Raw genomic sequence first — 12,222 nt, 5'->3', positions numbered from 1 at the left:
TTCCCACCCAAATAAAGATCAAGAATTCATAATGTAGATAAATCAGAAAACAAATATTCTATCTATTCATTAAAAAACTACATACCATAAAAAGGTCTAAAATATAATAATTTTTTTCACTTTTTAAAACTACATATTTTTACACTAATGATGGAGAATATATTCAGAACACATAGTATAGCAAGATCCTAAATTAGTGAACAAATAATTTTAGGAAGTTTTGAGAGTGGAAGGGACATATGAGTTTGGTATTAGAAATTATGAAAATCCTATTGTATGTGTGCAAGATTGTATAAAAATTGCTAGAAGTGATGTTGATTTTAACCTATGAATCAAATTGCCTATAATAACTTTAAGTAAAATGGTTATCTTTAATGTTTAACAGTTAAAGGCTTTATGTCAATTAAAAACACAGATATTTTATTCATTGTTTGGTGAAAGAGTTGGTGAATTTTGCACATAAGAGTAAGGAAGAAAAATATTATGCATGAGATATGAATTTGACTTTAGGGGAGTTTTGAAAGAAGATTCTTTCCTTTAAAATGGAGTAATCTGTCTCCACTGTCACTACCACATCATTTGTTCATTGAAATAATATACTTGGTTATTTACCAGGACCTATGTTAGCTAGAGCTTCACTGAACTTTGAGAATATGTACACTTATTATATCTAATATTTCATACATGCTTCAGTGAACCAGTATATTTTACATTTTATAGTTACAACAATATCCTAAATTAATAGCAAAGCATAGTAGTGATGACATAGAATCTTCAGGATGATCCTACTGAATAACGTTTTCTGATGATATTAATTGCATAGTTTTTGCTCATCAAGTATTCTTGGCTATGTTTAAGAGAAAGCAAATGTTTCAATGTACGTAACGGTATTTAAAGTAGAATCTAAATTAAGTTAGTTCCTTGTTGCTAGAGTAATTATTGTCATATTTTGAATTATATGGTTAGTTACAAATATGACCATTTTGTAACTTGAAGAGAGATTGTTATATTCAGGGAATTTATTAGGTTGTAACTCTTTCAAAATATCGTTTAAGAAAACAGAAATTGAATGTAAAGTTAACCAGGATGACATCTGTGAAGAAACCCAATTCTTAGCCATCTTGACAAAAGGGAGAAAGTAAGAATGTAGGAAAGAAAACCAACTTGTGTTTACATTTGTCTTTTACTAGCATTCCAGGAATTTTTGCTATTTGTAAGTTATTTGAGCAACCATGTTAGGAGGGCTTTGCTTTTTTCACTATCCTTTATTTGGATCTCTGTGGGGAACTTTTCTTCATATTGTATTATTTTCTAGCAGATTAATTATTATGAGAATGTGTGCCTTGGAAATGGGTTTAATATTTTTTAAATAATGTTTTCTAAGTTACTCTCGAAACTTCCACTTAAAAATGTAGGGTTTGATGGGACGTGATGGCTCGCCCGGTCAGCCTGGGACACCAGGATCTAAGGTAAATAAAATGAAATTCATAAGATAGAAAACTTTGTGGAAAATGACCACTTATGTACTCAGTAAAACCTAACTCTACTGATTTTACTTAAAATGTGGTTTTAATTCTATGGATGGTCATTTGTAAGAATGAAATGTTAGACAGAAACTAAACATATAAAAACAGGATGATGTAAAGCAGGTCTGGTGTGAGCTGGAAAGTGTCCATAATCTCTGACTACTTGACCCCCTCTTCCTCTCTTGTCATCCCAGGAGCACCAAGGACTGTGTAGAGTTGCACGGGGTTTGCTTCCAAACCCCACCAATGGAGTGGGTTAGTAGTTAGGATTGAGGATAACTTTTTACCAGTTCCTAAGTCATCGTCTTGATATTTTTATTTGGTAGTATGTATATGGAATTTTTATTGTAAAATGCTTGTCATGAGTTTTATTAGGTGTTTTCTCCTTCAGGACTGTGGGTAAGATAGTACTTGATCTTTACTTTCATTTTTAAGAAATGTCAGGCAAGCCTGACAAATATGTTTAGAATGTCAGGTTAGGTTATTCTCAAGATAGAACTGAAACTCTGAATACCATGGTTTGACCATATTCTAGGTGATAGAATCCCATGCTAAGAAAACTATTGTGGTTTTTTTTTTTTTCTTGGTTTATTGGAGGCTCAAATCAAGTATGTTCTGGCTAGACTCAGACTGTTCTCAAGTATTTAATGAGTAGAATGTAGGACAACCTTCCAAACGGAAATGATGGAATTCCTGTTTGAAAGAATTAAACCTTTAACTAGACATTGTCCCAAGGGAATAGACTCTGGCATACAAAATGAGTGGATGAGGAGATGACTTAATCTATTCTGCTTTCAGTTTCAAAACTATTTAGAGAAAGAAATAGGATAAAGCATCATGGGAACCCAGTGATCAGAGAAAAGTAGCTACTGCCCTTCCATCAGTGGTGAACCCTTGTGAATTGTTGGAGTATTGTGTGTCCTACAGTAGTAATTAGTACTGAATTAGTAGTACTGAATTGGTATAAAACCTTTACCAAGTAGATTCTGCATAATTAATTTCTTTCTTTCTTTCTTTCTTTCTTTCTTTCTTTCTTTCTTTCTTTCTTAAGATTCATTTATTTGAGATAGAATGAGAGAGAACATGAGCTGGAGTGAGGGGCAGAGTAGGTTCTCATTTGAGCAGGGAGCCTGATTCAGGGCTGGATCCCATGACTTTGGGATCATGACCTGAGCTGAAGGCAGACGCTTAACCAACTGAGCCACCCAGGTGCCCCTCAAAGTCACTTTCTGAGAAGATACAGAGTAGTCATATACTCCTAAGGAACAGGGGTACAGTGGACTCCCGCCACGGTGTTCTGGATGTTCTAATTCTTACGAATTCAGCCTACGATTTCCTCACCTTGTTTTTATCAGCTGTTTCACATCATTAGCTCACACTGAGCTGGGGGTCTTTAAATCTGATGGAATTTCCATAAAATGTTTTAGAATGATCCCTTATGGCATCCACCAGTTGAGTAGTTTCTACTGTTAGAGCTGGGAAAGCAGGTGGCTGTTTCCAGGATCAGTTTATTTTTACATGAATTACTGTAAAGTTTGTTTTCTCTCATCCTGTACTTGTGCAATTATTTTGTTAAAAGTTGATTCAGAGTGTTGATATTATACTTCTTGAACGTAATCTTTTCAGTGAGACACTTCAACTCTTTTCTCATGTAGTATATTAGCTCAGGTGTTCTACACATCGCCAGATAGTAAATATTTCAGTCTTAGAGGCCATGTAGCTTCTGTTGCAGCTCCTCAGCTCTGCTATTATATTGCAAAAGCAGCCATGGACTGTGTGGGTTGTGCCTGTGTTCTGGCAAAACTTGATTTACGAGACTCTGCACTGGGCTGCATTTAGCCCGTGAGCTATAGTTTACCTAGCTCTATGTTAGTTTCTCTCTCCCTGTTTTTTTTTTTTTTTCTTTTAAAGATTTTATTTATTTGGCAGAGAGAGATCATAAGTAGGCAGAGAGGCAGGTAGAGAGAGAGAGAGAGAGGAGAAAGCAGGCTCCCTGCCGAGCAGAGAGTCCAATGTGGGACTCAGTCCCACATTGACCTGAGCCAAAGGCAGATGCTTAACCCACTGAGCCAGCCAGGTGCCCTCTCTGCCTGTTTTGTCAACTGTGATAAGTTTGTGAACTATGCTTTCAGTGTCAATTAGTATGAATTTTAGGGTGGGACCAAAAAAAACTGTATTAAATAGGGCAAGGATGAGGCTGAAACTCTGTGGTGGATCTTCAGAAAACTTCTAACTTGGTTTATGATACTTTTTTTTTTTAAGCCATTAAACCATACTAGTTTGCAGTTTTAAAAATTATTATCTAAATGACATTAGGCTATGTTAACATAATCAAGTAGCTTGCAGCAAGTTTTGTCACCTTTGTGAATTTCTGCTTAGTCACTTATAGAATTAAAAAAATATATTTATTTATTTATTATTATTATGTTTTTAAAGATTTTATTTATTTATTTGACAGAGATATCACAAGTAGGCGGAGAGGCAGGCAGAGAGAGAGAGAGAGAGAGAGAGGAGGAAGCAAGCTCCCTGCTGAGCCCTATGTGGGCCTCAATCCCAGGCCCTGGGGATCATGACCTGAGCCGAAGGCAGAGGCTTTAACCCACTGAACCACCCAAGTGCCCCAATTTTAAAGAACCATTGTCCTATGGCTTAATAATGCTGTTACGTGCTGAATGCTTTAATTATGTCCAAGTATCGTGTTCATATGTTTCTCAACATGAGTAACCTAGAAAACTTTTCAAAAGCTGAAAATGAAGTTGTTTACCTTTACTTATTAGTACACCCAGTTCGGCCCTTGCTTTTGTCTGATATTGACTAGATTGGGATTTTAGATATCAAGGTAAATTTGAAAACCAGCACTGTCTTTTTTATTTTATTAACATATAATGTATTATTTATTTCAGGGGTATAGGTCTGTGAGTCATCAGTCTTACACAATTCACCACACTCCCCATAGCACATACCCTCCCCAATGTCCATCCCCCAGCAACCCCATCCCTCTCACCCACTTCCTCTCCAGCAACCCTCTTTTTCCTGAGATTAAGAGTCTTTTATGGTGTGTCTCCCCCTCTGGTTTGATCTTGTTTCATTTTCTCCTCCCTTCCCCTATGATCCTCTTGTCTTGTTTCTCGACTTCTACATATCAGTGAGATCATATGATAATTGTCTTTGTCTGATTGACTTATTTCACTTAGCATAATACCCTGTAGTTCTGAAAACCAGGACTGTCTTTGACAGTCACTCCTTATTAGCCAGCAGACGTGCTCTCTCGCTATATGCCTGACCCCTTTTATACTTTTATATTCTTTGCCCTGTCAAGTTGGTTTTGCCCTCCAAGCTTTTGTTAGAAAGGATGGCACTCAAATTCTGAAAAAGAGCACAAAGTAAACATTTTCTGATTCATATATATGTATTTTTTAAAAGCCACTGTACATTTGAAGCTAATTTTCTTTCCTTGCATGCTGAAACTGAGTCATCCCGAGAAAATGAAACTGGGCAAAGATGAAGATTCTCGGTATATGGGATGTTGTTACAATACATGGCTCTTGCCTATAGAGTATGGAGTCCCAGCCAATTAGCACTTGTTTCTGAGGTTTCGAATCTCGTCCCTTACTTGTATCTGCTAGCTTTAAAACATGCTTTCAGAAAGCTTTATGAATATGAGGATTCATTCTTTCTGAATAAGTAGACTTAACATACAGAGTCTATGTTTCATACAGTTGGAGAGTTGAAAATGTAAAAATTATTTTAAGTTAATTCCCTTAAGTGTCTATATCAGATATATTGTGACTGCGTTTTTAAAAAATTTAATGGTTTGATGCATTGACAGGGAAATAAAGGTGAACCTGGACTACAAGGGATGCCTGGGGCTTCTGGACTAAAGGTAATTATCATTTGAGACATTTGGAAATATATTCAAAGAATTATAAGTCTCCTTCGTTGTTTGTTAAGATTACTGTTTTGCATCCCTTAAGAGAAGTTACATGAAATGAAGGATGATCTATGTAACAGATATAACAAACACGTAAGAAAATGCCTAATGCAAGGTTTCATTTGTTTTTTTTTTTTTTTTTTTTTGGATGCTTTATCATAGTTTGGGTAACAGACATAAAATATCCTCTGGCTTGATTTTCCTGGAAATGGTAGAAGCCAAAGGCTAACATGAACCTCTCTTTGGTCTCTATGGTCTTCCATAACTGAGGGAAAGTGGGTGTGGCTCCCACACAAGTAGTGCTATTCTTCTCTTTGCTGATTGATGGGACTTTAGCGTGGGCTCTCACAGCCTTTTGTATTTTATTTTTCCTCCAAACCAAATGGTTGATGTTTATTTCAATAGGATTTTCAATTCTCTTCAAGCCTTTAACAATCTGCAGTAATATTCCATAGCTCAGGAATGGGCGTAGTAAGTAAAGAGGACAAAACTGTTTCTACAAAAGAGAGTAGGCTTTAGTTAATGTGGTAGAATCAGGGACTAAAGGTAAAACTCAAACCAAAAACCATGAAGCAAGTTCAGGATTCCATTCTATATTACTGTAACTTTCAGAAATTCCCTTATGTAAGACTTTTAAGAAATCTTTATTTCATTAAGAGAATAATCTCTATGGGATGATGGAGAGTGGAGGAATTAAGTCATGGAATATTACCTGTACTGGAAATAGCTCAAGAATTCACTTTTAAGACAACAGTATTCCATTTGTATGAGGAATAAAACCTGTAAATATGTATACTATTTAGCTATAAAGATGTTCACCCTAATATTGTTGATAAAAGTAAAAACTATGAAAACGAATGTTTAACAATTGGCATTTTATTAAAACAAATATGGTAAATCAATACAGTTAAGTACTATTTTGTAATTTAAAATTACATTTTAAAAACAAAACAGCATGTGAAGAACATCATAGTACTGATAGATTTTGTGGTAAAAGACATTCTAAAATGATGCATGCATACTGAGTAAATCTTAGTAACTGAATCGTTTATTGTGTGCTTGTGAGAGGTAGACAGAAAATCTGTAACAAAGTAAAAGCAGTGAGTAATGAGATTATCAGTGATTTTAGTTCTATTTACTCATCAGTTTTTAACAATCAGTTCTTTAAGGTAGCAATATAAGAATAAGCAGTTTCAAGGAGGAAGGGAAAGTTAGTAAAGAAAACAAAAGAAACCTATGTTTATTATTGTCACTACCTTACTATCTACGTTATTGTTGAAGCTATAAAATAAAATAAAAATGAGAAATATTTATAAAATTTTAAAACATATGCTATCAGAATAGTTTAACTAGCAAAGATAGGAAAAATATAAGAAGTTTTATCAGGACTCTGGTAAATTTTTCATTCTTTTGTATCTGAAGTAATAATTCTAAGTGTCAACTAATTTTGAAACCATGGATTATAAATTGGAGATATAGGTAGAGGAAAACAGTGGTGTTTTTCATAAGCAATAAGTCTGCAATCTTATGTAACTTCTGTGTTACCTAGGGAGAACAAGGAGCAGTAGGTCCCCCAGGAGAACCAGGATACCTGGGTTTACCTGGAATTCAAGGAAAAAAGGTACGCATTGTTTAGGAGATATAATTGACTTTTAATCATCTTTTAGCATGTAAGTCTTCCTTTTGTGAAAGCATTATAGCAGGACTGATTATATTTTTAAGGATAAGCTGACCTACCCCATGTCCATAGCTGTGGTCCCTACATGGGTGTGGTCTCCTAGATGAAGGTCTTGGATGAAACATGCAGCTCAGAAAAGTAATATCCTATAAATTCAGATTTTTTTGCAGTCAATCCACATGAGTGGATTAAATTCCACAGGAATTTTATAGGAAGAGTCTTCCATGTCAGGCACTTTTACCAAAATGTGAATATAACTCTTATCAAAACTGGGGCAAAAGTCTAAAAAAGGTAAAAATTTGACCATGAAGTTGCTATTTATAAAAGATGATATTATATAGAATTTCATTTAAAATGAATTTGAGTTTAAAATACAAGTCAGGTATACTGATAAATGTTTTGGTGAGAGAAGAGAGCAACACTTAAGATTCATATTCTCTCTCTCTTTCTCCTCAAGTAAAGGAACCCTGAAGCTGTAACTATATAAATATTATTTTGGGTGGGATCTTAAGTCACAACTGACTGCTTGTTCATCAAAGAAGTCAATGCCACTGCAAATATACACATTTCAGGCTATAAGTAAATACACTGGCTTTTATTCTGGTAAGGGTAGACACATGTCTTCATCTTCACATCCCTTGTTGTTTTAGTTTTTCTACCATTTCATTTTTCTGTTTCTCATGTATTATATACTTGTTCCCTAGGTTATTAGAACCGGTATGATCCTCGACCTTTTTGTTACACTGAATAGCCGGTAACACTTGTGGAGACAGGAATGACCCTCATAGCAGCAATGAAGTATTAGAAACTTAGTGCACATGAAGTAAACCTGTGGAATATATGTTTGGAATTGGAGAAATTTCTTGTGCAAAGTTGCCCCCCACCTTTTAAAAGATTTTATTTATTTATTTGACAGAGATTGCAAAGTAGGCAGAGAAGCAGGCAGAGAGAGAGGCTCCCTGCTGAGCAGACAGCCCCGATGTGGGGCTTGATCCCTGGACCCTGGGGTCATGACCTGAGCCAAAGGCAGAGGCTTTAAACCCACTGAGCCACCCAGGTGCCCCAAAAGTTGCCTTTTTAAAGATCACCTATATATTATTTGCTGTAAACACAAAACTCTCTGTGTTTAGAGAGCATGGTAAGGCAGAAAAGAAATTTGGAAACAGTGTCCAAGTTCATCTCAGGGCAAGTGCTTATCTTCCTTGATTTGCAGATTCATTATAGTCATTCATATTAATATTCAGGTCCTTGTAAGAACCAGAGCATTAAAGGAGTTGGTCAGGAATATCTCTTCTAGCTGAAAAATCCTAGGAACGTTTTGATCCTGGAATATGGATTTTTCCCCCCAAATTCATTTTTGAAGCATATGTTTTCTAAAATACCATTTTAACGTTATGTTCTACTTCACTGTATCCTATAAATGCATGGCTGCTACTGGCTCAATGGAAGATTTTCACTTTGATTTCGTAAAAGTGCAGTTGTCAAAATGAGTTTTCTCATGTTTGTTGACCGTCAGATGGTGATTGATATAGAAAAGTTGTCTTATTCCTGGTAAAATAGAAATTGTAGTCAATTTTCTTCTCAAATGTAAGAGCACAAGACAGAGTTCATTTAGAACATCATTTTGATATAATATGATTTTACTCTCTTCCCAAATACTGTTTTGGACTCAGCTTCTGATGATAGATATTTAACTGCTTTTTTGCAGGGGGACAAAGGAAATCAAGGTGAAAGAGGCATTCAGGTATGTTGCTGGCTTTTTTATTTTTGCTTTGCAATAAAATCAGGGCTTTGCTCTTTTTAGTTCTCACATGGCTTTTCCAGCTCCTTCCAGTTTTGCCATCAGTCTCTAATTGTTAAGTCCCAGCTCTCTTCTTGTCTTCTAAACTGTTTGGTCAATGTCAAATCTCATTTTAAGATTCTTCTCCACTCCAGTGTTGTAGAAAACTTGGGAACCAAATGGTTCAACAAGACAGATACAGATTTTACTATATACTTCTAATATCTTTATATATTTATGGAAAGTATGTATGTTTCCAGAAATGATTAGAAATGGCTTATAGCAAAAATAAATTTGATAAGAAACCATTAACACCAATTATAAGACATGTTCAAACTAACAGATGGAAGGAGAATTATACCAAAAAATGAAATCAGGCTGAAGACATCTAATGATTTAGAAGGACGTTTCATTTGGGTGTCTTAGAAACAAAGGTGAGGAGCTCTAGAATTTCTGGAGGTATAAAAGGAAATTACAAATTGAAGTAAGAGTGGAATTAGAATCTATTAATGTTAGAGTCTCAAAAATTGCTTTTCTACGGTTGATTCCATTTGTTTTACTTGAGATATTCAAGCATTATTATGATTCTTTAAGTTAATTTTGAAATGAGTGAGGTGAATTTTAAGGAAGTATCTGTGAGCTCTAGACCCACATATTCCAATTCCCTTCTTTGTACTGAATTTGGATGACTCATGTGCACATCTGTGTGTCCAAAACAGAACTTGTCACCTTTCCCCATAAACCATCTCCTACTCTGTTCTTTGTCATAGTAGCACTATGTAATTGGTAGCACTATGTAATAACCTAAGGAAAAAGTCTAGGAAGTTATCTTAAAACCCATTCTCTTCTCTCTTCACCTGCAGTTTCCCTTCTAAGCCTGTCTAGAACTTGGGCCCTTCTTCCTATTCACAGTGTCCTGATCATTTCTTGATCAGACCCATGACCCATTGTCATGGGTCTCAAATTCTGCATTGTCCTCCTCCCTGGTCCCCTTGAGTGCACTGTCCTCTCTTCCTCTCATGCTCCTACCAGCATGCAATAAGGAAACTACAGACCCACTCAGGAATTCTTCCGTGGTATCCCACATGTTTCAAGATAAAGTCTGTCCTGGAAAATCCTTCCTTGTTTGACTAACTCTTTTTGGTCATTTAGGGTAGAGTTATTTTCCCTACCCTGCAGGACCCCTTTCTCTCAGATACACCTTCCTGTTCTGGTGGTATCCAGCCCAGATGTTTCAGTATGCATTTTCATCATTCTTGATTTAATGGCTTATCTTTCCCACCACACAGTAAGCAACTTGCAGGTTAGCGTATCTTTGTTTCAGTGTCTCTGTGGGATAGCAAATAGGTGTCATTCAATAAATGTTGGGAGTCCACTTAGGTAAATTAATGAATAAATCACAATGCAAGAGTGATTCAAAATTTAAGTCACTAGATCATTCATTGATTATATTATCTAGGTATTGGTTTTCCTAGAAATTGCTAATAATCTTGTCCAACATAGGGATGAAGTAGGGCTTTAGGGGCTAGGACCATGCATTGTATATGATGGATATCCAAAAATATTTATTAAATGGACAAATGTGTTTATGTCTTTACTATTTTTCTTCTCTTCTTATTTTTCCTGACTTAAATGTCTTCATGAAAAATGTTTTTATGGTACTTCTTTTGTTGAAGTATAACTGGCATATAACAGTATATGGCTGACCCTTATACAATGTCAGCTTGAACTCCCCAGTTCCACTTATATGCAGTTTTTTTTTCAATAAATAAGGTACAGTATCATAAATGTATTTTGCTTCTTTATGACTTTCTTAACTTTTACTTTTCTCTAGCTTACTTATGAGAATATAGAATATATTACATGTAACATATAAAATATGGGTTAATTGATAGTTTATATTGTTAGTAAGGCTCCTAGTCAACCATGATCTATTAGTAGTTAAATCTGGGGGGAGTCAAAAGCTATATACCGATTTTGGACTTTGAGGGAGGTTGGTGCCCTCAACGTCTGCGTTGTTCAAGAGTCAACTATATTGCAGGTGTACAAATTTGTTATGCATAATCTCTTCAAAATTTGTATACACTGTGAAACAATCATCACAATAAGTCTAGTTACCATCTATCACCGTGCATAGTTAGAAATTTTTTTCTTTTGAGGAGAACTTTTAAGAATCACTCTCTTAGCAACTTCAAATATACAGTATTACCATACTACCACTGTGGTAACCATTGCTATACACCCATCCCCTGGACCTCTTTATTTTATAACAGGAAGTTTATATCTTTTGAACCCCTTCACCTATTTCACCCACCCCCTATGGTTTCTGGAAACCATTATTGTGTTCTATCTACGATCTTAAATTTTTTGGTTTGGTTTGTTTGTTTGATTTTGTTAGACTCCACATATAAGTGAAATCATACAATATTTGTCTTTCTCTGACTTATTTCACTTAGTGTCATGCCCTCGAGTTCCATCCATGTTGTCTGTCACAAATGGCAAGATTCCATTTTTCAAAATGTATGAATAGTATTCCACTTTTGCAGTCTATTTTTAATTTTTAAAAATTCCTTTAAATATGTCTTCTTGTCTTTGCATGTTTATAGCTAGCCCTGAACATGGTTATGTCACTGAAATTAATCAAATGTCCACAGCCATTGGATTTTTAAATTATTTTCATGTTGTTAATGTGAGGGTTGACTCTTTTTTCTTACTCTGAGAGACTAACTTCTTTCTTATATCATTTTATATATTTGCATCATTGCTTTGGTGACATTTTTTCTTCACCATAGGTTAATACATCACTTGTTTCTTATATGTGGTGGTATTCTATGTGTGCGAGCTAATCAGTAATTTTTATTAAATTTTAAAGGGCCAAAAGGGAGAAAATGGAAGACAAGGGATCCCAGGGCAACAGGTATTTTTGTTTTCTCTGATAGTCGATGAAGTAATGAATCACATAACTGGATGGTGTTTGGAGGGGGTTACCTGCATATGGAAAAGAAAAGGAAGGAGGGCAGATACAGTATGCATTCTAAGCACCTAAGGAAGAAAATGTCAGGTGATGATGGTGATAATGGGTTGTTTTAAACTTTTGCCTTATGTTTTCATTTTTTTGATAATGGTTTGCTTTCATCTTTTGCCTTATGTTTTCATTTTTCTACACTGTGAAACTTCCTTCCCCATGCTTTTTTCTGGTCAAATGAATGGCTAAAGGTAGGCAACTCCACCTATATCTTAGAATAGTTATTGGCCAAAGGCAGCCATACAGTGGCAGTATTTCCTTATCTACTGATCAGTCTTGATT

At 35.3% G+C, this 12,222-nt stretch overlaps 1 protein-coding gene across 4 annotated transcripts in view; it reads left to right on the top strand.

Annotated features, from left to right (window-relative positions):
* COL21A1 (collagen type XXI alpha 1 chain) overlaps positions 1–12,222 on the top strand; it is a 181,860-nt gene that overhangs the window by 161,491 nt on the left and 8,147 nt on the right. For all 4 annotated transcript variants that reach the window (XM_059178294.1, XM_059178292.1, XM_059178293.1 and 1 more), the window contains 5 exons: positions 1,416–1,469; positions 5,356–5,409; positions 7,007–7,078; positions 8,844–8,879; positions 11,788–11,832. In XM_059178294.1, the coding sequence (XP_059034277.1) occupies positions 1,416–1,469; positions 5,356–5,409; positions 7,007–7,078; positions 8,844–8,879; positions 11,788–11,832 (261 nt within the window). The remainder of the gene's footprint in view (positions 1–1,415; positions 1,470–5,355; positions 5,410–7,006; positions 7,079–8,843; positions 8,880–11,787; positions 11,833–12,222) is intronic.

Source organism: Mustela lutreola, chromosome 6 (genome assembly GCF_030435805.1).
Source record: "Mustela lutreola isolate mMusLut2 chromosome 6, mMusLut2.pri, whole genome shotgun sequence".
NCBI lineage: Eukaryota > Metazoa > Chordata > Mammalia > Carnivora > Mustelidae > Mustela > Mustela lutreola.
Note: the sequence above shows the minus strand (reverse complement) of the source record. Positions and strands in the feature narration are given on the sequence as shown.